Here is a 21,862-nt window from a genome sequence, read left to right as displayed (position 1 = left end):
TTCCAAGTCAGGATGGTGAGTGGCTTGGAGAGGAACTTCCAGGTGGTGGTGTTCCCATGTGTCTGCTGCCCTTGTCCTTCCGGATGGTAGTGGTCATGGGTTTGGAAGGTGCTGTCGAAGGAGGCTTGGTGAGCTCCTGCAGTGCAACTTGTAGATGGTACACACTGCTGCTACTGTGCGTTCGCGGTGGAGGGAATGAATGTTTGTGGAAAGGGTGCCAATCAAGAGAGCTGCTTTGTCCTGGGTGGTGTTAAGCTTCTTACGTGTTGTTGGAGCTGCACTCATCCAGGCAAGTGGAGATTATCCCATCACACTCCTGACTTGTGCCTTGTAGATGGTGGACAGAACTTTGGGAGTCAGGAGGTGAGTTACTCGTTGCAGGATTCCTAGCCTCTGACCTGCTCTTGTAGCCATGGTATTTATATGGCTAGCCCAATTCAGTTTCTGGTCAATGGTAATCCCCAGGATGTTGCTGGTGGGGGTTTCAGCGATGCTAATGCCATTTAATGTCAAGGGGTGATGCTTAGATTCTCTCTTGTTGGAGGTGCTCATTGCCTGACACTTGTGTGATGAATGATACTTGCGACTTGTCAGCTCAAGCCATGATATTGTCCAGGTCTTGCTGCATTTGGACATGGACTGCTTCAATATCTGAGGAGTCGCGAATGGTGCTGAACATTGTGCAATCATCAGCAAACATCCCCACTTCTGACCTTATGATGGAAGGAAGGGCACTGAAGAAGTAGCTGAAGATGGTTCGGCCTAGGACACTACCCTGAGGAACTCCTGCAGCGATGTCCTGGAACTGAGATGATTGACCTCCAACAACCACAACCATCTTCCTTTGTGCTAGGTATGATTCCAGCCAGCGGAGAGCTTTCCCCGCCCCCCCCCGATTCCCATCGACTGCAGTTTTGCTAGGGCTCCTCGATGCCACACTTGGTCAAATGCTGCCTTGATGCCAAGGGCAGTCACTCTCATCGCACCTCGGGAGTTCGGCTCTTTTGTTCATGCTTGAACCAAGGTTGTAATGAGTTCAGGAGCTGAGTAGCCCTGGTGGAACCCAAACTGAGTGTCAGTGAGCAGGTTATAGCTAAGCAAGTGCTGCATGATAGCACTGTTGATGACCCCTTCCATCACTTTATTGATGATGGAGACTGGACTGATGGGGTGGTAATTGGCCAGGTTGGATTTTTCCTGCTTTTTGTGTACAGGACATACCTGGGTAATTTTCCACATAGCTAGGTAGATGCCAGTGTTGTAGCTGTACTGGAACAGCTTGGCTAGGGGCGCAGCAAGTTCTGGAGCACGTGTCTTCAGTGCTATTGCTGAAATGTTGTCAGGGCCCATTGCCTTTGCACTATCCAATGCCTTCAGCCGTTTCTTGATATCACGTGGAGTGAATTGAATTAGCTGGAGACTGGCATCTGTGATGCTGGGGACCTCCAGAGGAGACTGAGATGGGTCATCCACTCAGCACTTCTGGCTGAAGATTGTAGCAAATGCTTCAGCCTTATCTTTTGCACTGATGTGCTGGGCTCCCCCATCATTGAGGATGGGGATATTTGTAGAACCTCCTCCTGCAGCGAGTTGTTTAATTGTCCATCACCATTCACGACTAGATATGGCAGGACTGTAGAGCTTAGATCTGATCCATTGGTTGTGGAATTGCTTCGCTCTATCACTTGCTGCTTATGCTGTTTGGCATACAAGTAGTCCTGTGTGTCACTTCACCAGGTTGATACCTCATTTTTAGGTATGCCTGGTATTGCTCCTGGCATGCCCTCCTGCACTTTACATTGAACCAGGGTTGATCCCTTGGCTTGGTGGTAATGGTAGAGTGTGGGATATGCCAGGCCATGATGTTACAGATTGTGGTTGAGTGCAATTCTGGTGCTGCTAATGTCCCACAACGCCTCATGGATGTCCAGTCTTGAGTTGCTAGGTCTGTTCGAAATCTATCCCATTTAGCACGGAGGCCACACAACACGATGGAGGGTATCCTCCACAAGTCTCCACGAGGACAGTGCGGTGTCACACCTACCAATACTGTCACGGGCAGATGCAGGTTGGTGAGAATGAGGTCAATTATGTTTTCACATCTTTTTGGTTCCCTCACCACCTGCTGCAGACCCATTTTAGCAGTTATGTCGACCAGCTCGGTCAGTAGTGGTGCTACTGAGTTTGTCTTCGTGATGGACATTGAAGGCCCCCCCCACCGCCCGCCCATGGGTACATTCTGCAGCCTTGCCACCCTCAATGCTTCCTCCAAGTGGTGTTCAACATAGAGCAGTACTGATTCATCAGCTGAGGAGGTGTGGTACATGGTAATCAACAGGGTTTCTTTGTCCCTGTTTGACCTGGTGCCATGTGACTTCATGGTAACCAGAGTTGATGTCGAGGACTCCGAGGGCAACTCCCAACCGATTGTATACCATTGTGTCGCCACCTCTGCTTGGTCTTTCTGCTGGCAGGACAAGACATACCCAAGGAAGGTGATAGTGGTGTCTGGGACGCAATCTGTCAGGCTGTTGCTTGACTAGTCTCTGAGACAGCTCTCCCAATTTTGGCACAAGCCCCCAGATGTTAGTAAGGAGGACTTTGCAGGGTCGACAGAGCTGAGTTGCTGTTGTCTTTTCCGGTGCCTAGGTTGATGCCAGGTGGCCAGTCCAGTTTCATTCCTTTTTAATGACTTTTAAGTGGTTTGATACAACTGAATGGCTTGCTAGGCCATTTCAGAGGACAGTTAAGAGTCAACCACATTATTGCTGATCTGGAGTCACATGTAGGCTAGACCAGGAAGATTTCCTTTCCCACAGGACATTACTGAACCAGACGGGGTTTTTAACAACAATCTGCAATGGTTTCATGGTCATCATTATACCTTTAATTTTAGATTTTTATTGAATTCAAACCTGGGTCTCCGGATTACCAGTCCACTGACAATACAACTACGCCAACACCTCCCCCTATATAAATGCAAGTCTTTTCTTTTCTATAAGTGTTAACTCATTCCAAATAAAATAAATATTTACATTTTATGTAACACCTTTCGTGACCTCCATATCTTCCATAGCGCTTTTCAAGTATTTTCATTGTTGTCATGTAGGAAACACAGCAGCTACGTTGTGCACAACCAGGTCGTACAAACAGCATAAACTTTTTTTCTGCTGTTGGTTGAGGAATAAAGATTGGCTAGGACACCAAGGTGAACTCTCTTGCTTTTCTTTGAAATAATGCCATGGGACCTTTCACATATACCTCAGAGAACAAACAGGGCCTTCACTTGATCTCTCATCTGAGAAACAGCACCTCTGACAGTGCAAAACTTCCTCTGTACTGCACTGGACTGTCAGCCTAGGTTTTGAACTCAAGACTCTGGAGTGTAAGTAGGAACCATAATTTTCTGACTCAGAGGCAATAGTGCTATCAACTGAGTCATGACTGACAATCAGCTAACCTTGCTCAGGTCAGCTTGGGCATCGTCTATAGGCTGTTATCTTTAGGGCTATTCAAAGCCAAGCCAGATCCTTTCCTCACCAAACATCCACAGGAGCAAGCATTTGCATAAGGAGTTAGGAATGGAAACTATGTCAATTTTCCTTCTTCTTAGGTAATTATCATTACTCCAGTCAAGATCAAGTATCAAACCAGAGGTAACTGGTGAAATAGGCAGATACATAGCAAATGAAATTTAACACAGACAGGTGTGAAGTGATGCATTTTGCAAGCAACAACAACTTTGATTTATATAACACCTGTAACTTAGTAAAATATCCCAAGGTGCTTCAGGGGATCATTATGAAGCAAAGTATGACAGCGAGCCACTCTGGTGTTATTAGGGCATGTGGCCAAAAGTGTGGTCAGAGAGTTAGGTTTTAAGGAGCATCTTAAAAGGGAAAAGAGAGGCAGAGAGGTTTAGGGAATAAATTCCAGAGATTAGGGCCTAGGCAATTGAAGGGACAGCTAATGATGATGGTGCAATTAAAAATGGGGATATTTGAATGGCCAGAATTAGATGAATACAGACATCTCGGAAGGTTGGGGGCTGGAGAAGATTACAGAGGCAGGAAGGGATGAGGCCATGGAGAGATTTGTAACCAAGGGTGAGAATTTTAAAATCAAAGCATTGTTTGACTAGAAACCAATGCAGGTCAGTGGGCACAGGAATGGTATGTGAATGGGACTTGGTGTGAACGGGGAGCAATTTTTTGACCACGTGAAGAATACAGAGGGTACAATGTGAGGGGCCAGCCAGGAGTGCATTGGAATAGTCAAGTCTTGAAGTAACAATGCAACAAATGAGACTTTCAGTAGCAGATGAGTTGAGGCAGGGTGGAGTTAGGAGATGTCACGGAGGTGGGAATAGGCAGTCTTAGAGATGGCCCAGATGTGGTCGGAGCACCTTGGGGTCAAATATGACACCGAGGTTGCAAACAGTCTGGTTCAGCCTCAGAATGTTTCCAGGGCGGTGATGCAATTGATAGCTAGGTAAACAGACTTTGAAGTGGGAACCTAAGACAATGGCTTTGGTCTTCCCAATATTTAATTGGAGGAAATTTCTGCTCATTTAGTACAGTGTCTGACAAGCAGTCTGATAAGTTAGCAACAGTAGAGGAGTCAAGAGAGGTGGTGGTGAGCTAGAGCTTGGTGTCATCGGCATACAAGTGAAAACTAATGCTGTGTTTTGGATGCTGTCACGGAGGGGCAGCATGTAGATAAAAAACAGGAGGAGGCAAAGAGGACATCAAAGGTAATGACGCAGGAGCGGGAAGAGAAACCATTGCAGATGATACCCTGGTTATGATCAGATAGATCAGAATAGAATCAGGCGAGTCTCACTCAGCTGGATAGCAGTGGAAAACTGTTGGAGGATGATGGTGTGGTCAACCATGCCAAAGGCTGCAGACAGGTCAAGAAGGAATAGCTTACCTTTATCGCAATCACCTTTCCATTTAAATGTAAGAGGTGCTACACCTGCCCTTTTACCTCCTCCCCACTGTTCAAGGCTGCAAATACTCCTTTCAAGTGAAACAGTGAGTGACTATATTTCTTTCAATTTAATATTCTGTTTTCGATGCTCATAATGTGGTCTCCTCTACACTGGGTAGAACAAATGCAGACTGAGTGGCTGCTTTGTGGAACACCTCCATTAAGTCTGCAAGCATGACCATGAGCTTCCAGTCATGTGTCATTTTAATTCCCCACCTTGTTCCTCCTCTGACCTTCCTGTCCTTGGCCTGCTGCAGTTATCCAATTAGACTCAACACAAGCTCAAGGGGCAGCACCTTATCTTTCAATTGGGCACTTTTAACGCTTTCTGGACTCAACATTGAATCCTGCTATTTTAGATCACAACCTCTGCCCCAATTTTGTTTCATTTTTTTTTCTTTCTTGCTTCTCAACTTTCCTTTTCTTTACTTTTGGGCAACAGCTATCCATGGTCCTATAAGAGCATGAGAAGTAGCCATTCAGTCCTTCGAGCCTGCTCTGCCATTCATTAAGATTATGGCTAATCTGAAGGTGGCCCCAACTCCACTTTCTTGCTTGTTCCCCAAAACTTAGACACAACAAAAATCTGTCCAAATCAGCCTTGAATATTTTCAATGACCCTGTCACAACTGTTCTCTGGGGTAAACAATTCCAAAGATTAACAACCCTGAGAGAAAAAATTCCATCTCATCTCAGTCTTAAATTAAAGAACCCTTATTCTGAAACTAGATTTACCCGCATACATACTCTTAGCATCGATCCTGTGGAGCCCCTTTAGAATTTTATGTTTCAATAAGATCACCATATCCCTACCATTCACACCTCCTCTAGACACATTGTTTGTTTCTCAATTTGTCCCATTACCACTGCCTTTGGCCTTACACCATGAAACCTTTTGTCATTTAATCTCTCCTGGATTCCACCCCATCACAGACCTCCCCTTTTGTTCTTTTGGCACACTCCTCGCCCCCTTTCACTTGCTCAAAACTAATGTATAACTTCTCCCAGTTCTGACGAAAGGTCCAACTTTAACTCTTGTTTCTCTCCCCGCAGTTGCTGCCAGGGCTGCTTGAGCTGTTTTCTGGCACTTTGGGTTTTGAATTTCAGGTTTCCAGCAGCCACAGTCATTTTTTTTTTGGTGTGTGGATATTTCCAGCATTTTCTATTTTTATTTAAAAAAAAAGATAACATTGGAGAAGGGATGCAAGCAGATTACCCGGGAAAAGAGAGACTTACACTGTATCTGGTTAAGTGCCCGGTAAACGGGCAGGGGGCGGGGGACATGTATCTTACAGTGAAGTCACTCAGTTCAAGCAGCTTGAGTTCAGCAGCTTGAGACCGACAGAGGAACCCAAACAAACGCCATGCGCTGAATTCCCGGGTGAATGACGTCAGGCGCGCGTGCCGGGGTGGGGGCGGTGTCGCCGCCTGCACCTAAACTTTAAAAAAAGTGTTTAAAGGGGAACAGCCCGACCTCGCTGGCAGTTAAATGTTTTTAATTTTTATGACGGGGCGAAGGCGCGCAGGGTAAAAGCGGCCAGGATTTTTTTTAATAAGGTTTTTTTTTTGGTTGTGGGGGGTTTGAGGGTGTGACGTCAGGCGGCGGTTGGTGAGTCCATGTTGGATCCGGGAGCGGCCCGAGAGCCGGAGTCAGAGAGCCAGAGCCATGAATGGCATCACCCGCGGCCGCTTTGAGGTGAGGCCGGTCTTCTCCCCGCGGTAAACTGCCTGCCTACCTACCTGCCGGACGGCGGAGCGGAGCGGAGTGGAGTGGAGCGGGCTGATGGTGATGGGGGGCCGGGGCCTGCGCTGACGGATGAGGTGATGCAGTCAGTCGCTCCCTTTGCCTCTCCGGGCACTGCAGCGGCGGCTCGGGGGGTTGCGGGGAGAGGGAGAGAGCGCACCGGGCCCAGCCCCAGCCCCAGTCCCGGTAGAGCGGCTGGTCAGTCACCAAGGGCTTACAGAGGAAAGGAAGGGAGATGTTCGCTTCATTGTGTCCGAACCCAGACCTTCCTTTCTGGGGTGGGTGTTTGTTTATGTGCGTGTGTGTGTGTGTTGGGGGAAACTGCTGAGCTGCGTTTTAAAACGGGAAGCAGCTGATAGTAAAACAAATGTTTGGTGCATTGTTATTGTGCCCAGGCGCCTTATCTGCTTTACCGAGTGTGCAGTCCGACTCATAAATGTCAGCGATTTATTTATGCCGGGCAATGATTGCAGTTTGGAGAAATCATCAGCATTTAAGATCTATCTGTGCATTTTACGTATTAAGCCACACCTACAGATACTTATAAAATTGCTATGCGACATTGCCCTTTGTTTTATTTGAATGGGTGGTTCAAATGTATTTCCATACATTCTGCATTTTTAAACCGATAGTATTGCACTCTCGTATCCAGTAATTGAAGTTACTTACAGTTTGTTATAAATCCACCAAGGCTCTGGATGGGATAGGGGAAGAGTGCTGAGCTTTGGGGAAGGTTGTGGAGCTTGAATGTTGTGAAGAGGAGTTCAATATGTTGGGGTACTGAACCTAGGATATATTTTAACTTGCATGATACTATATACAGTAATAAAGATTTTGACCACTCCCTCCACCCAAAATTAAAGGTGGTTTGTTGAGTATGGTAAAACTACAGTTGTATTTTTGGCCTTTAATACTTTTTTTTGTTGCTTGCTTCTCTGCCTTTGTACTCCACCACTTTGTGAACTCTGCATATGAAGGAAAGTTGAATTTTCATGACCTGTGAAATGGAGACAACAGTTAGCAAGTACTAATGAGCATAAGTATGTCCTGCCTCCTTTTAGCGGACCTCATGATTTTCCTTGCTTGCATATGAAATCTGATGGTGGTGGTGGTGAAGGGAAACTGTATGAATGCATCAGTACAGTGGGGAGATAAGTGATAATTAGTCAGCTATACTTGCATTTTTTTTATTTATAATGTCCCAAAATAAATCAATCAATACTATCTGCTGCCACCATCTCCTCCCTAGGAATCCTATTCCACAGATTTAGCACTTACTTAATCATCAAGTTCAGGCTGTGTCTGTAGATTCTACTGGTTTGGACAAGGTGAAACCGATTTCCATGGCGTAGAGACCTAGGGTAATGCTCTGGGGATCTGGGTTCGTCTCCCGCCACGGCAGATGGTTGAATTTGAATTCAATAAAAAAAATCTGGAATAGAAAGTGTAATGATGACCATGAAACCTTAGTCGATTGTTTTTTTTAAAAAAAAAGCCATCTGGTTCACTAATGTCCTCTTAGGGAAGGAAATCTGCTGTCCTTACCTGGCCTGGCCTAGGTGTGACTCTAGACCCACAGCAATGTGATTGGCTCTTAAATGCCCTCCGAAATGGCATGGCAAGCCACTCAGTTGTATCAAGCTGCGACAAAGTCTCAAAAAAAGAATGAACCAGATGGATCATCCAGCATCAACCTAGGCACTGGAAACGACAACAGCAAACTCAGCCCTGTCGATCCTGCAAAGTCCTCCTTATGAACATCTGGGGGGCATGTGCTACAATTGGGAGAGCTGTCTCAGACTAGTCAAGCAACAGCCTGACGGATTCACCCTCAGAATCATATATATACAGATAGTGTCCCAGATACCACTATCATCATCCCCGGGTATGTCCAGCCCATCAGCAAGGACAGACACAGCAGAGGTGGTGGCACAGTAGTATAAAGTCGGGTGGGAGTTGCCCTGAGTCCTCAACATCGACCCCAATGAAGTCTCATGGCATCAGGTCAAAAGTGGGCAAGGAAACCAGCTGTTGATTACCACGTACTGCCCTCCTTCAGCAGATGAATCAGTGCTCCTCCATGTTGAACACCACTTGGAGGTGCACTGAGGGTGGCAAGAGTGTAGAATATACTCTGGGTGGGGGACTTCAATGTCCATCACCAAGAGTGGCACCACTGCTGACCGAGCTGGCTGAGTCCTAAAGGACATAGCTGCTAGACTTGGTCTGCAGCAGGTGGTGAGGAAACTAGCAAGAGGGAACAATGTACTTGACCTCATCCTCACTAACCTGCCTGCAGCAGATGCACCTGTCCATGACATTATCAGTAGGAGCACAGTCGTTGTAGAGATGAACGCCCACCTTCACATTGAAGATAACCTCCATCATGTTGCATGGCACTACTGTGCTAAATGGGATAGATTGTGAGCAGATCTAGCAACTCAACTGGGCATCCATGAGGTGCTGTGGGCCGTCAGCACCAGAACTGTACTCTAACACAATCTGTAACATCATGGCCTGGCATATCCCCCACTCTACCATTACCATCAAGCCAGGGGGTCAACCCTGGTTCAATGAAAAGTGCAGGAGGGCATGTCAGGAGCAGCACAAGGCATCCTTAAAAATGAGGTGTCAACTTGGTGAAGCTATAACACAGGACTACTTGCATGCCAAACAGCATAAGCAGTAAGTGATAGAGCTAAGCGATTCCATAACCAATGGATCAGATCTAAGCTCTGCAGTCCTGCCACATCCAGTCTTGAATGGTGGTGGACAGTTGAACAAATCACTGGAGAAGGAGGTTCCACAAATATCCCCATCCTCAATGATGGGGGAGCCCAACACATCTGTGCAAAAGATAAGGCTGAAGCATTTGCAACAATTTTCAGCCAGAAGTGCCAAGTGGATAATCTATCTCGGCCTCCTCCAGAGGTCCCCAGCATCACAGATGCCAGTCTGCAGCCAATTTGATTCACTTCGCGTGATATCAAGAAGCAGCTGAAGGCACTGGATAGTGCAAAGGCTATGGGCCCTGACAATATTCCGGCAATAGTACTGAAGACTTACATTCCAGAACTTGCAGTGGCGCTAGCCAAGCTGTTCCAGTACAACTACAACAGAGGCATCTACCTCGCTATGTGGAAAATTGCCCAGGTATGTCCTGTACACAAAAAGGACAAATCCAACCCAGCCAATTATCGCCCCATTAGTCTACTCTCGATCATCAGTAAAGTAATGGAAAGAGTCATCAACAGTGCTATCAAGCGGCACTTACTTAGCAATAACCTGCTCACTGGCGACCAGTTTGGGTTCCACTAAGGCCACTCAGCTCCTGACCCCTTTACAGCCTTGGTTCAAACATGGAAAAAAGAGCTGAGGTGAGAGTGACTGCCCTTGACATGAAGGCAGCATTTGACTGAGTGTGGCATCAAGGAGCCCTAGCAAAACTGGAGTCAGTGGGAATCGGTAGGTTGGGAGGGAGGGACTCTGTCCACTGGTTGGAGTCGTACCTAGCACGAAGGAAGATGGTTGTGGTTGTTGGAGGCCAGTCAACTCAGCTCCAGGACATCACTGCAGGAGTTTCTCCAGGGTAGTGTCCTCGGCCCTACCATCTTCAGCTGCTTCATCAATGACCGTCCTTCCATCATGAAGTCAGAAGTGGGGATGTTCGATGATTGCACGATGTTCAGCACCACTTGCAATTCCTGATACTGAAGCAGTCCATGTCCAAATGCAGCAAGACCTGGACAGTATCCTGCTTGGGCTGGCAAGTGGTAAGTAATATTCGTGCCAGGCAATGACCACCTCCAACAAGAGAGAATCTAACCATCTCCCCTTGATATTAAATGGCATTACCATCACTGTATCCCCTACTATCAACATCCTGGGGGTTACCATTGACCTGAAACTGAACTGGACTAGCCATATAAATACTGTGGCCATTAAAGAAGGTTAAAGGCTAAGAATCCTGCGACGAGTAACCCACCTCCTGACTCCCCAAAGCCTGTCCACCTTCTACAAGGCACAAGTCAGGATTGTGATGGAATACTTGCGTGTTGTGTGAGCTGCACTCATCCAGGCAAGAAGCTTAACACTGTCCAGGACAAAGCAGCCTGCTTGATTGGCACCCCATCCACAAACATGCAGTCCCTCCACCACTGACACACAGTAGCAGCAGTGTGTACCATCTACAAGATGCACTGCAGGAATTCACCAAGGCTCCTTAGACAGCACCTTCCAAACCCATGACCACTGCCATCCATAAAGACAAGGGGAGCAGATAGATGGGAACGCCACCACCTGGAAGTTCCCCTCCAAGCCACTCACTATCCTGGCTTGGAAATATATCACAGTTCCTTCACTCTCAAAAAACCTGGAACTCCCTTGCTAACAGCAATGTGGGTGTGCCTACACCGCATGGACTGTAGTGGCTCAGGAAGGCAGCTCACCACCACCTTCTCACAGGCAACTAAGAATGGGCAATAAATGCTGGCCCAGCCAGTGAAGCCCACATCCCATGAATGAATTTAAAAAAAATTAGTGCCAGGATTCTAGAATCCTAAAACAAGAACCAAAACATCCCTCAATTTTCTCTTCTCCAGCGAATTCCTGCTTAAGCCCTGAATAATCTAGCCTTTCCAATCCCTCTATCGTTATGGTTGTTCTGTTCTGTATCCTTTCAATATCTGTAATATCCTTTTATGTACTCATATAACCAGAACTACACTGTATTCTAACTGCAGTCACATCAACAATGTATGGAGTGGCAGGATGACCTCACTATTTTGGCTCAATATTGACTTTTTAAAATATCCCAGCATCTGATTTGCTTTACTTGTTGGCTCTTGGCATTGTTGTAATAGTTTCAGTATTATTTAGTAAGATCCCTATTGTTATTTCATTTTCTATGTATGTCGGTTTCTTTTCATTTAAATAGTTCCTGAAATTTTTTACCTTCACGTGAGGGACTTCTCTACATTGAATTTCGTCTGCCACTTGTCTGCTCAAATCCCATGTGTATTCAAAATGTTCTGTAGCTTTGCAGTGTACCTTGTTTATTAGCTTTTGTAACATCTATAAATTTGGACATAGTGCTTGTGATTTCTAGCTATTGATCATTTAAACAATTGTAGTAAACAAGAGATCCCAAAATAGGTTCCTGGGGGAACCCCACTATGGTAATATCCCCTAGACTGCTGATAGTCCCTGTACCAATACCTTCTGGGTTCTGTTGCTCAATCAATTACGTGTCAATTATAAGCTATTTCCACTGATGCCTGTTATCTTTACTTTCAGTACTAGCTCTCCCAGAGACACTGCAGCAACAGTCTTACTGAAATTTAAGTACACCATATCCACTGCCTCACCCCTGTCAACCTCCTTTGTCACTCCCTGAAAGAGAACCAGTAAGTTGGATTGATAAGACCTCCCCTTCATGAAACCTTATTAATTAATTTTTATTACTTTATTTCTATCCAAATGGCCCATGATCTTATCTTTAAAGGTTTCCATAAATTTACCCACAGTTGATGTCAAACTCACTTTTCTGTGGTTGAGTCACTTTTTTAAAAACTCTTTCCAGAATTGGAAATGTCTGTCATTTGTCCCCAGGCACTTCTTCAGTTTTCAGTGATTTCTGGAACATTTATGCCAAAGCCTTTATCTTTCTTAGTAAATTCTCAAAAGCATCTCATCCAACCTGAGTTTTTTGTTTATTTTCAAGTTTCACAGTATTTGGTCACTTTTGCTGGTAGTGATGTAACACTTTTCATATCTTACCTGTGCAACACACTCTAATTCCCTTTACAGACCAAGTTACCTGCTTTCTCTGTGGTAAAACTGAAGACAAACTTAAATACGACTTTAGCTGATGGTCCCGTGTATCTTTATTTGCTTGGTAAAACAAAAAAAAACTATTCTTTTTAGCCATATTCACCAATTAAACTTCTTTGTGTGTGGGTGCCCCTCCTTTTATCAGTGCTCAGATTTTGAGATCATTAGCTGGCCTTTATAAAGGCTTAGCTGAAATTTTGCTAAAAGCAACAAACGCTTGGTTAAGCTTAAAAGGAGATTCCAAAGATTAATCGTGAGTCTTCTTTGGAACTAATGGCAAGTAGAAAAGTGGGTTTCATGCTGCTGAACAGGGGGGTGGGGGAGGGAGAACAAAAGGGAAGGGCTGAGATGGATTGGATGGCGGGAGAGATTAAATAAAAAATGTTATGGAGCAAAAGGCAAGGGCAATGATAATGGTTGTGGTATAAGAAACAAACATTGGTCCAGAGCGTTATTGGCAGAATAATGAACAGCTCTGTCTGAAAGCAAAGACGTCAAAACTAAGATATAGACTGGCACTTGTGGAGGTAGGAATCAAAATCGAGGACAGAGTTTGTGGTCTGAAGTTGTTGAGCTCAATGTTGAGTCCAAAGTGCCAAATCAAAAGACGAGGCGCTGCTCTCCAAGCTTACATTAAGCTTCATTGGAACACTGCAACAAGCCAAGGACAGAGATGTGAGCATGAGAACAAGGTGGTGAATTAAATGCTTGTGGACTAAGTGGAGGTTTTCTGCAAAGTGGTCACCCAGTCTGTGTTTGGCAGCCCCAATGTAGACGAGACCACAACATTCACGGGATGTGGGCTTTGCTGGTTGGGCCAGCATTTATTGCCCATCCCTAGTTGCCCTTGAAAGTGGTGTTGAGTTGCCTTCTTGAACCACATTGTGAGCAGTGAATACAGTATACCAAGTGTTTGCAGCTTGAGGAACTTTGGATCTGAGTTAAGGAGCTGGATTCCGAGCTGCAGACATTGCGCCACATCAGGGAGGGGAAAAGTTACCTGGACTCCAGGAGGTGGTCACACCTTTCAGATTAGGTAATTCAAACTTGGTCTGTGTTCAGGGAGAGGGAAGGTGTGACTGCAGGCGAAGCATGTATGGGGGCTCGGAGGTAGCATTTGAGGAGCCTCGGCCCCTGCAACTGTCCAACAGTTACGAGGTTCTTGCAAGCTGTGTGGATGAGAGCGGGGACTGCAGGGAGGATGAGCGACCTGACCACGACGCCATGGTACAGAGAGCCATTCAAGTGAGGGGAGGAAATGGGAGCATAGTAGTGGTAGGGGACAGTATAATTAGGGGGATAGATACTGTTCTCTGCAGCCGCGAGAGTGAGTCCGGAAGACTGTGTTGCCTACCCGGTGTCTGGGTTAAGGACATCTCTTCCAGGCTGGAGAGGAACTTGGAATGGGAGGGGAGGGATCCAGTTGTCATCGTCCATGTTGGTATCAGCAACATTGATAGGACTAGAAAGGCGGTTGTGCTGAAAGAATTTGAGCAGTTAAGAGCTAAATTGAAAAGCAAAACCTCCAAGGTAATAATCTTGAGATTGCTACCGGAGCCTCGGGCAAACAGGCATAGGATAAATAAAGTCAAGGAGTTTAATGTGTGGCTCAGAGATTGGTGTGGGAAGAATGGGTTTCAGTTCATGGGGGACTGGCACCAATACTGGGGCAGAAGAGAGCTGCTCCGGTGGGACAGGCTTCACTTGAACCGTGCTGGGATCAATGTCCTGATGAACCGATTAACTAGGACTGTAGAGAGAGAGAGGTGGGGGGAAGGATCTGGAAAGGCTTACAAAGCAAAAGGTTAAGGCAGCCTTGCAGTGTAGATATTTAGGTAATGATACCAAGAGTGTGACAGGAAGAGACACAGTGTACAAACATTTAAAAAAAAACACCAGCAAATAGGAGGGAAAAGTGGTAAAAAGGCTAAATTAATAGTCCTTTACTTAAATGCACATGGTATTTGGAACAAAATAAATGAATTAACGGCACAAATAGAGGTTAATGGGTATGATCTTACAGCTATTATGGAGACGTGATTACAAGGAGATCAAAGCTGGGAAATAAATATTCGGGGGTATGTAACTTTTCAAAAGGACAGGCAGAAAGGAAAGGGTTGTGGGTAGCTTTGTTAGTACGAGATGGAATAGGTACGATAGCAAGAAAGGATCTTGGATCGGAAGATGTAGAATCCATATGGGTGGAGGTGAGAAATAACAAGAAGAAAACGACACTGGTGGGAGTAGTCTATAGGCCCCCTGGCAGTTATACTGTAGGACAGAGAATAAATCAGGAAGTAATGAGGGCATGTAAAAATAGGCAGTACATTAATTATTGGTGAATTTAATCTTCATGTAGATCGGGAAAATCAAATTGGCAGAGGTAGACACGAGCAAGAATTCTTTGTCTCTTCAGGACAGATTCTTCAAACAATAAGTTGTGAATCCAACCAGGGATCAGACTATTTTGGATCTGGTAATGTGTAATGAGGCAGGTTTAATAAATGATCTGAGTAAAAGATACCCTAGGGAACAGTGACCATAATATGGTAGAATTTAGTGTTCAGTTTGACAGTTGGAAACTTGGGTCAGAAACAACTGTGCTTTACTTAAATAAGGGTAATTGCAATGGAATGAAGGCAGAGTTGGCTGGAGTGGACTGGGAAAGCAGTTTAGCAGAAAAGACGGTTGATGAACAATGGCAGGCATTTAAGAAAATAGTTCATGACTCTCAACAACAATATATCCAAGTGAGGAAGAAGGATTCAAGGTAGGGGATAAACCAACCATGGCTAACCAAGGAAGTTAAGGACAGCATCAAATTGAAGAAAAAAACATACAATGTGGCAAAGATTAGTGGTAAAACAGAGGATTGGGAAAGTTTTAAAAACCAAAAACCCCAAAAAAAATCAAGAGGGAGAAAGTAAACTTTGAGGGTAAACTAGCAAGTAATATAAAAACGGACAGTAAGAGCTTCTTTGAATATGTAAAAAGGAAGAGAGAGGCCAAAGTGAACATAGACCCCTTAGAGAATGAGGCTAGGGAATTAATAATGGGGAACCAGGAAATGGCAGAGGAGTTGAATAAATACTTTGCTTCAGTCTTCATGGTAGAAGATATTAATAGCATTCCAAAAATACTAAATAATCAAGGGGCAAAACAGGGGGAGGAAGTAAATACAACAACTATCACTAGCGAAAAAGTACTAGAGAAACTAATGGGGTTAAAGGCCAACAAGTCTCCCAGACCTGATGGGTTGCATCCTTGAGTATTAAAGGAAGTAGCTACAGAGATAGTGGATGCACTGGTAGTAATCTTGCAAGAATCCTTAGATTCTGGAGAAGTCCCAGAGGATTGGAGAACAGACAATATAACACCCTTATTCAAAAAGGGAGGGAGACAAAAAACAGGTAACTATGGACCTGTCAGCTTAACATCTGTCATTGGGAAAATGTTGGAATCTATTATAAAGGATGTAATAGCAGAGCATAATCTAATCAAGCAGTCAGCATGGTTTCATGAAGGGGAAATCATGCCTGACAAATTTATTAGAATTCTTTGAGGAAGTAACAAGCAGGAGAGATAAAGGGGAACTAGTAGATGTAATATATTTGGATTTCCAAAAGGTGTTCGATAAGGTACCGCACATAAGGCTACTTAATAAGATAAGAGCCTATGATGTTGGGGGTAGTATATTAGCATGGCTAGAGGATTGGCTAACTAATAGAAGACAGAGAATTGGGATAAGAGGACCATTTTCAGGATGGCAACCTGTATAGAGTCTCAGGTTGTGCCACATGGATCAGTGCTGGGGCCACAATTATTTACAATATATATTAATGACTTAGATAAGGGAAGTGAATGTACTGTCACCAAGTTTGCGGATGACAAATAGGTGGGAAGGCAAGTGGTGAGGATGACAGAGTCTACAGAGGGATATAGACAAGTTAAGTGAGTGGGTAAAAACTTGGCAGATGGAATATAATGTGGGAAAATGTGAGGTTATGCATTTTGGCTGGAAGAATATAGGAGCTAAATATTATTTAAATGGAGAAAGACTGCAGAAGGTTGCAGCACAGAGGGATTTGAGAGTCCTTGTGCATGAATCCCAAAAAGCTAACATACAAGTTCAACGGCTAATAGGGAATACAAATGGTTTGTTGGCTTTTATTTCAAAGGGAATGGAGTATAAAAATAGGGAAGTCTTGTTAAAACTATACAAGGCACTAGTTGGACCACACCTAGAATACTGTGAACAATTTTAGTCCCCTTATCTAAGGAAAGATATACTAGCATTGGAGGCAGTCCAGAGAAGGTTCACAAGGTTGATCCTGGGAATGGAGGGATTTTCTTATGAGGAGAGGTTGAGTCAATTGGGCCTGTACTCATTGGAGTTTAGAAGAATGAGAGGTGACCTTATTGAAACATATAAGATTCTTAGAGGGCTTGACAGGGTAGATGCTGAGGTTATTTCCCCTTGTGGGAGAGTCTAGGTCCAGAGGGCGTAATCTGAGTAAGGGGGCGCCCATTTAAAACAGAGATGAGGAGGAATTTCTTCTCTGAGGGTAGTCCATCTGTGGAATTCTTTGCCACGGAGGGCTGTGGAGGCTGGGTCGTTAAGTATATTCAAGGCTGAGCTAGACAGATTTTTAATCAGTAAGGGAATCGAGGATTATGGGTAAAAGACAGGAAAGTGGAGTTGAGAGTTGAGATCAGCCATGATCTCATTGAATGGTGGAGCAGACGCGATGGGCTGAATGGCTTACTTCTCCTACATCTTATGGTCAATCTGTCAATCTCTACTTTAAACATACTCAATAACTAAGCTACTGCAGTCCTCTGGGATAGAGAATTCCAAAGATTCACAACCCTCTGAGTAAACACATTTCTCCTTGTCTCGATCCTAAGTGGCTTCCCCCTTATTTTGAAATTGTGTCCCTGGTTCTAGACTCCCCAACCAGGGGAAATATCTTACCTGCATCTACCCTGTCTATCCCTTTTAAGTATTTTGTAGGTTTCAACGAGATCACCTCATTTTTGAAACTCTAGAGAATACAAGCCCAGTTTTCCCAATCTATCTTCATAGAATAGTCCTGACATCCTGGGAACAAGTCTAGCGAACCTTCATTGCACCCCGTCTATGGCAATGATATCCTCCAAAAAGGTATGGGGACCAAAACTACACACGGTACTCCAGGTACCAAAGTTCTATGCAATTGAAGCAAGACTTCACTACTCCTGTACTCCAATCCTCATGCGGTAAAGATGAACATACCATCAGCCTTCAGAATTGCTTGCTGGGCCTGCATGTTAGCTTTCACTGACTTATTGACGAGAACACCCAGGTTCCTTTGTACATCTACACTTTCTAATCTCTCACTATTTATTTAAGAAATACTCTGCACATCTGTTCATCCTACCAAAGTGGATAACCTCACATTTTTCCAACTCTAGCAGAGACATGGCTCAAAGGATTATAGCCACTACACCATGAGCCAAATCTTCCGTGGAGTGGCAGTCACCATCAGATTGCCTCTCCACTCCTTTTTGCTTTACTTAGCCTGGAGTTGCAAATTTCTTGCCTGGACTTCCGACTCCGGCCTGATTTATAGATTCTAAAACCTTGCCCACCACTGATGTTAAACTAACTGACCTGTAGTTGCTAGAACTGTCCTTCTAGCCTTTCTTAAAGGTGTCACATTTGGTACTCTGCAAACCTGTGGTACCTCCTTCCTATCTAGGGAAGATTGAATGATCATGGCATGCCCTTCTGTCTCCACCCCAACTTCCTTCAGACGCCTGGGATACAAGCCATCTGACCCAGGTGACTCAGCAATCCTAAGCATAGCCACCCTTTCAAGTACCACCTCCCTTTCAATTTTCACACTATCCATTGCCTCCACTATCTTTGCTTCTTGTCAGATTTGCCCTCCTTGTAAACACCAATACGAAGAACTCATTAAATATTCTAGCCTTGTCCTGCGCCTATAAACAAATATCACCTTCTTTGTCCCTAAAGGGCTGATGCCATCTCTTATTGCCTGCTTACTATTTACATGCTGGTAAAAGATTAATGGGTTCCCTTTAATGTTGACTGCTGTTATATTTTCATACTCTCTCTCTTTGTCAGTCTTATTTTTCTCTTAACCTCCCCTCTCAATCTATTGTACTTGATCTGGTTCTCAATTGAAGAATTCACCTGACATGTACATATGCACCCCTTTTTTGTTTCATCATAATTTCCATCTCCTTTGCCAACCAAGGAGCCCTGTTTTTGGATTCCTTCCCTTTCATCCTTGCTGGAAGTTATAGAGTCTATACCTGAAGCATCTCTTCCTTAAATACTGCCCATTGTTTCGTTACAGTTTTTCCTGTCAGTCTCTGTTCCATTTTTACCTTGGCTAGATCCAATTGAAGTTGGTCCTCTTCCAATTTAGAAGTTCTATATTAGGTTGTTCCTTGCTCTTCTCCATGACCAATCTAAAACTTATAGTGCAATGATCACTCTTACCCAAGCCTTTTCCCCAAAGGCACTTGGTCCACCTCCTTTCTCAGCACCAGGTCCAGCAACGCCGCCTTTCCAGTTGGGCTGAAAACATAATGATATCATTGCAGTTTGCTCCCTATATTAGGATACTTCAGTGGGCAGAGCAACATTTCTTTTGCATGCATGCTTCCTTACTTACTTTACCAACCTCTTCTACAGTATTATTGATCGCAGGGATTGGCTCCGACTGCCTGTTTTTCAGGTGTAGGCAGCCCATTAGTTAATGGGGAGGGCTGAACCTTGCAATTTTCAATCAGGCCAATTCCCTCTACTTTGGGCTCATGTATCTTACAAGTATAAAGTTTCAAGTAGCAGCCATTGTTTTTCACGGGTAAAATATCTCCCACCATAACAACAGGGAAATTAGTGAAATGGCAAAAGTGGCCATTTTTCCTGCTCTTTCTGCTGAAGTTACAGCAGGAGATCAGAAGAGCCCCCGTAATCAGAAGAGCTCCAGGTAATTGCCTTTCAGCATTAGTGATATTGGGACTGTTTAAACATTAGCAATGGTCTGCATGGCTTAAATATACTGGTCTCACTCAGGATAATATTAACTTTGACCAATTCTGTAAAATAAGCCATATCAATTTAGCTGCCTATTCACTGGAAAGAGCATCAGTGGAAAAGCAGGTGTATATATAATAGCCAATTCAATATTGACAATTTTACACCATCACCCAAAATTAAGATTATCCCCAGTTAGTGGAAATAGCACATGAAATGATATTTGATAGCGTGGGAACAGTCTCAGGATTATGGTACACACTACTGCCATGGCATTATTGGTGGAGGGAGTGAATGGTGAAGGTGGTGGATGGGTGCCAGTTAAGTGGGCTGTTTTGTCCTGGATAGTATTGAGCTTAAGTGTTTGTTGAAGCAGCACTCAGCCAGGTAAGTGGAAAGTGTTGCATCACATTTCTGACTTGTGCCTTGTAGATGGTGGGCAGGTTTTGGGGAGTTGGGAGGTGAGTTACTTGCTGCTGTATTCCCAGCCTCTGACCTGCTTTTGTAGACACAGTATTTATGTGGCTAGTCCAGTTCAGTTTCTGGTCAATGGTAACCCCCAGGGTGTTCATAGTGGGGGAATCAATGTTGATAATGCCATTGAATGTCACGAGGCGATGGTTAGATTGGAGATGGCCATTGCCTGACACGTGTGGCATGAATGTTACTTGCCACTTGTCAACACAAGCCTGGATATTGTCCAGGTCTTGCTACATATTGACTTGGCCTGCTTCAGTACCTGAGGCGTTGAGAATGGTAATGAACACTTTGCAATCATGAATAAATAACCCCACTTTTGACCTTGTGGTGGAGGGAAGGTAATTGATGTCGCAAATGAAGATAGTTAGACCTAGGACAATAACCTGAGGAACTCCTTCAGCGATGCCCTGCGGCTGTTGACCCCCAACAACCACAACCATCTTCCTTTGTGCTAGATATGAGTCCAACCAGCGGAGAGTTTACCTGATTCCCATTAACCTCAATGCTTCTGGGGCTCCTTGACACCACACTTGGTCAAACGCTGTCTTGATGTCAAGGTCTGTCACTTTCCTCATTTATTGAGTTCAGTTCTCTTGTCCATGTTTGGGCCAAGGCTGCATTGAAGTCAAGTGCTGAGTGGCCCTGGAGGAACCCAAACTGAGCATCAGTGAGCAGGTTATTGCTGTGTGGATGCTGCTTGATAGCACTCAACGACACCTTGCATAATTTTGCGTAGACTGATTAGATGATCATTGGCTGGATTGGATTTGACCTTTTTATGGACAGCACACACCTGGACAATTTTCCATCTTGTTGGGAAATTTCCAGTGCTGTAGCTGTACTAGAGCAGCTTGTCTCAGGGTGCGGCTAGTTCTGGATCACTAACTACTCTAACCAGATGTTGTCCAGGCCCCTAGCCTTTGCTGCATCCAGTGCCTTCATTGGAGTGAATCAAAATGGCTGAAGACTGACATCTGCGATGCTGGGAACCTGAGGAGGAGGCCGAGATTGATCACCTACTTGGCTGTTCTGGCTGAAGATTGTTGCAAATGCTTCAGCCTGGCTTTATGTGCTGGACTCCCCTATCATTGAGGTTGGGGGATATTTGTGGTGTCTCCTCCTCCAGTTAATTGTTTTATTGTTCACCACTATTCACTATGGCAGGACTACAGAGCTAGATCTGATCCATTGATTGTGGGATTGTTTAGCTCCATCTCATGCTTCTTCTGTTGTAATTAACCTTGTTGGATTTGTTCTGCTTTTTGTGCACATGACATACCTGGGCAATTTTCCACATTGCCAGGTAGATGCCTGTGTTGTAGCTGTACTGGAACAGCTTGGCTAGGGGCGCTGCAAGTTCTGGAGCACAAGCCTTCAGTACTATTGCTGGAATATTGTCAGGCCACATAGCCTTTGCACTATCCTGTGCCTTCAGCTGTTTCTTGATATCACGTGGAGTGAATCAAATTGGCTGAAGACTGGCATCTGTGATGCTGGGGACCTCTGAAGGAAGCCAAGGTGTGTCATCTACTCGGCACTTATGGCTGAAGATTGTTGTGAATGCTTCAGCTTTATCCTTTTCACTGATGAGCTGGGCTCCTCTATCATTGAGGATTTGTGGAGCCTGCTCCTACAGTTAGTTGTTTAATTGTCCACTGCCATTCATGACTGGATGTAGCAGGACTGCAGAGCTTAGATCTGATCCTGTTGGATGTGGAATTGCTTAGCTTGGCCTATGCTGCTTATGCTGTTTGGAGCACACA

The 21,862-nt window shown here is 44.7% G+C and overlaps 1 protein-coding gene across 1 annotated transcript in view; it reads left to right on the top strand.

Annotated features, from left to right (window-relative positions):
• Positions 1–6,422: 6,422 nt before the first annotated feature.
• The window catches only part of fbxl2 (F-box and leucine-rich repeat protein 2), a 225,953-nt gene continuing 210,513 nt past the window's right edge, over positions 6,423–21,862 (top strand). Inside the window, exon 1 of the mRNA XM_078540126.1 lies at positions 6,423–6,688. Coding sequence (XP_078396252.1) covers positions 6,659–6,688 — 30 coding nt within the window. The 5' untranslated portion in view covers positions 6,423–6,658. The remainder of the gene's footprint in view (positions 6,689–21,862) is intronic.

Source organism: Cetorhinus maximus, chromosome 4 (genome assembly GCF_964194155.1).
Source record: "Cetorhinus maximus chromosome 4, sCetMax3.hap1.1, whole genome shotgun sequence".
Lineage (NCBI taxonomy): Eukaryota > Metazoa > Chordata > Chondrichthyes > Lamniformes > Cetorhinidae > Cetorhinus > Cetorhinus maximus.
This window is presented reverse-complemented; position numbering and strand designations above follow the sequence as displayed.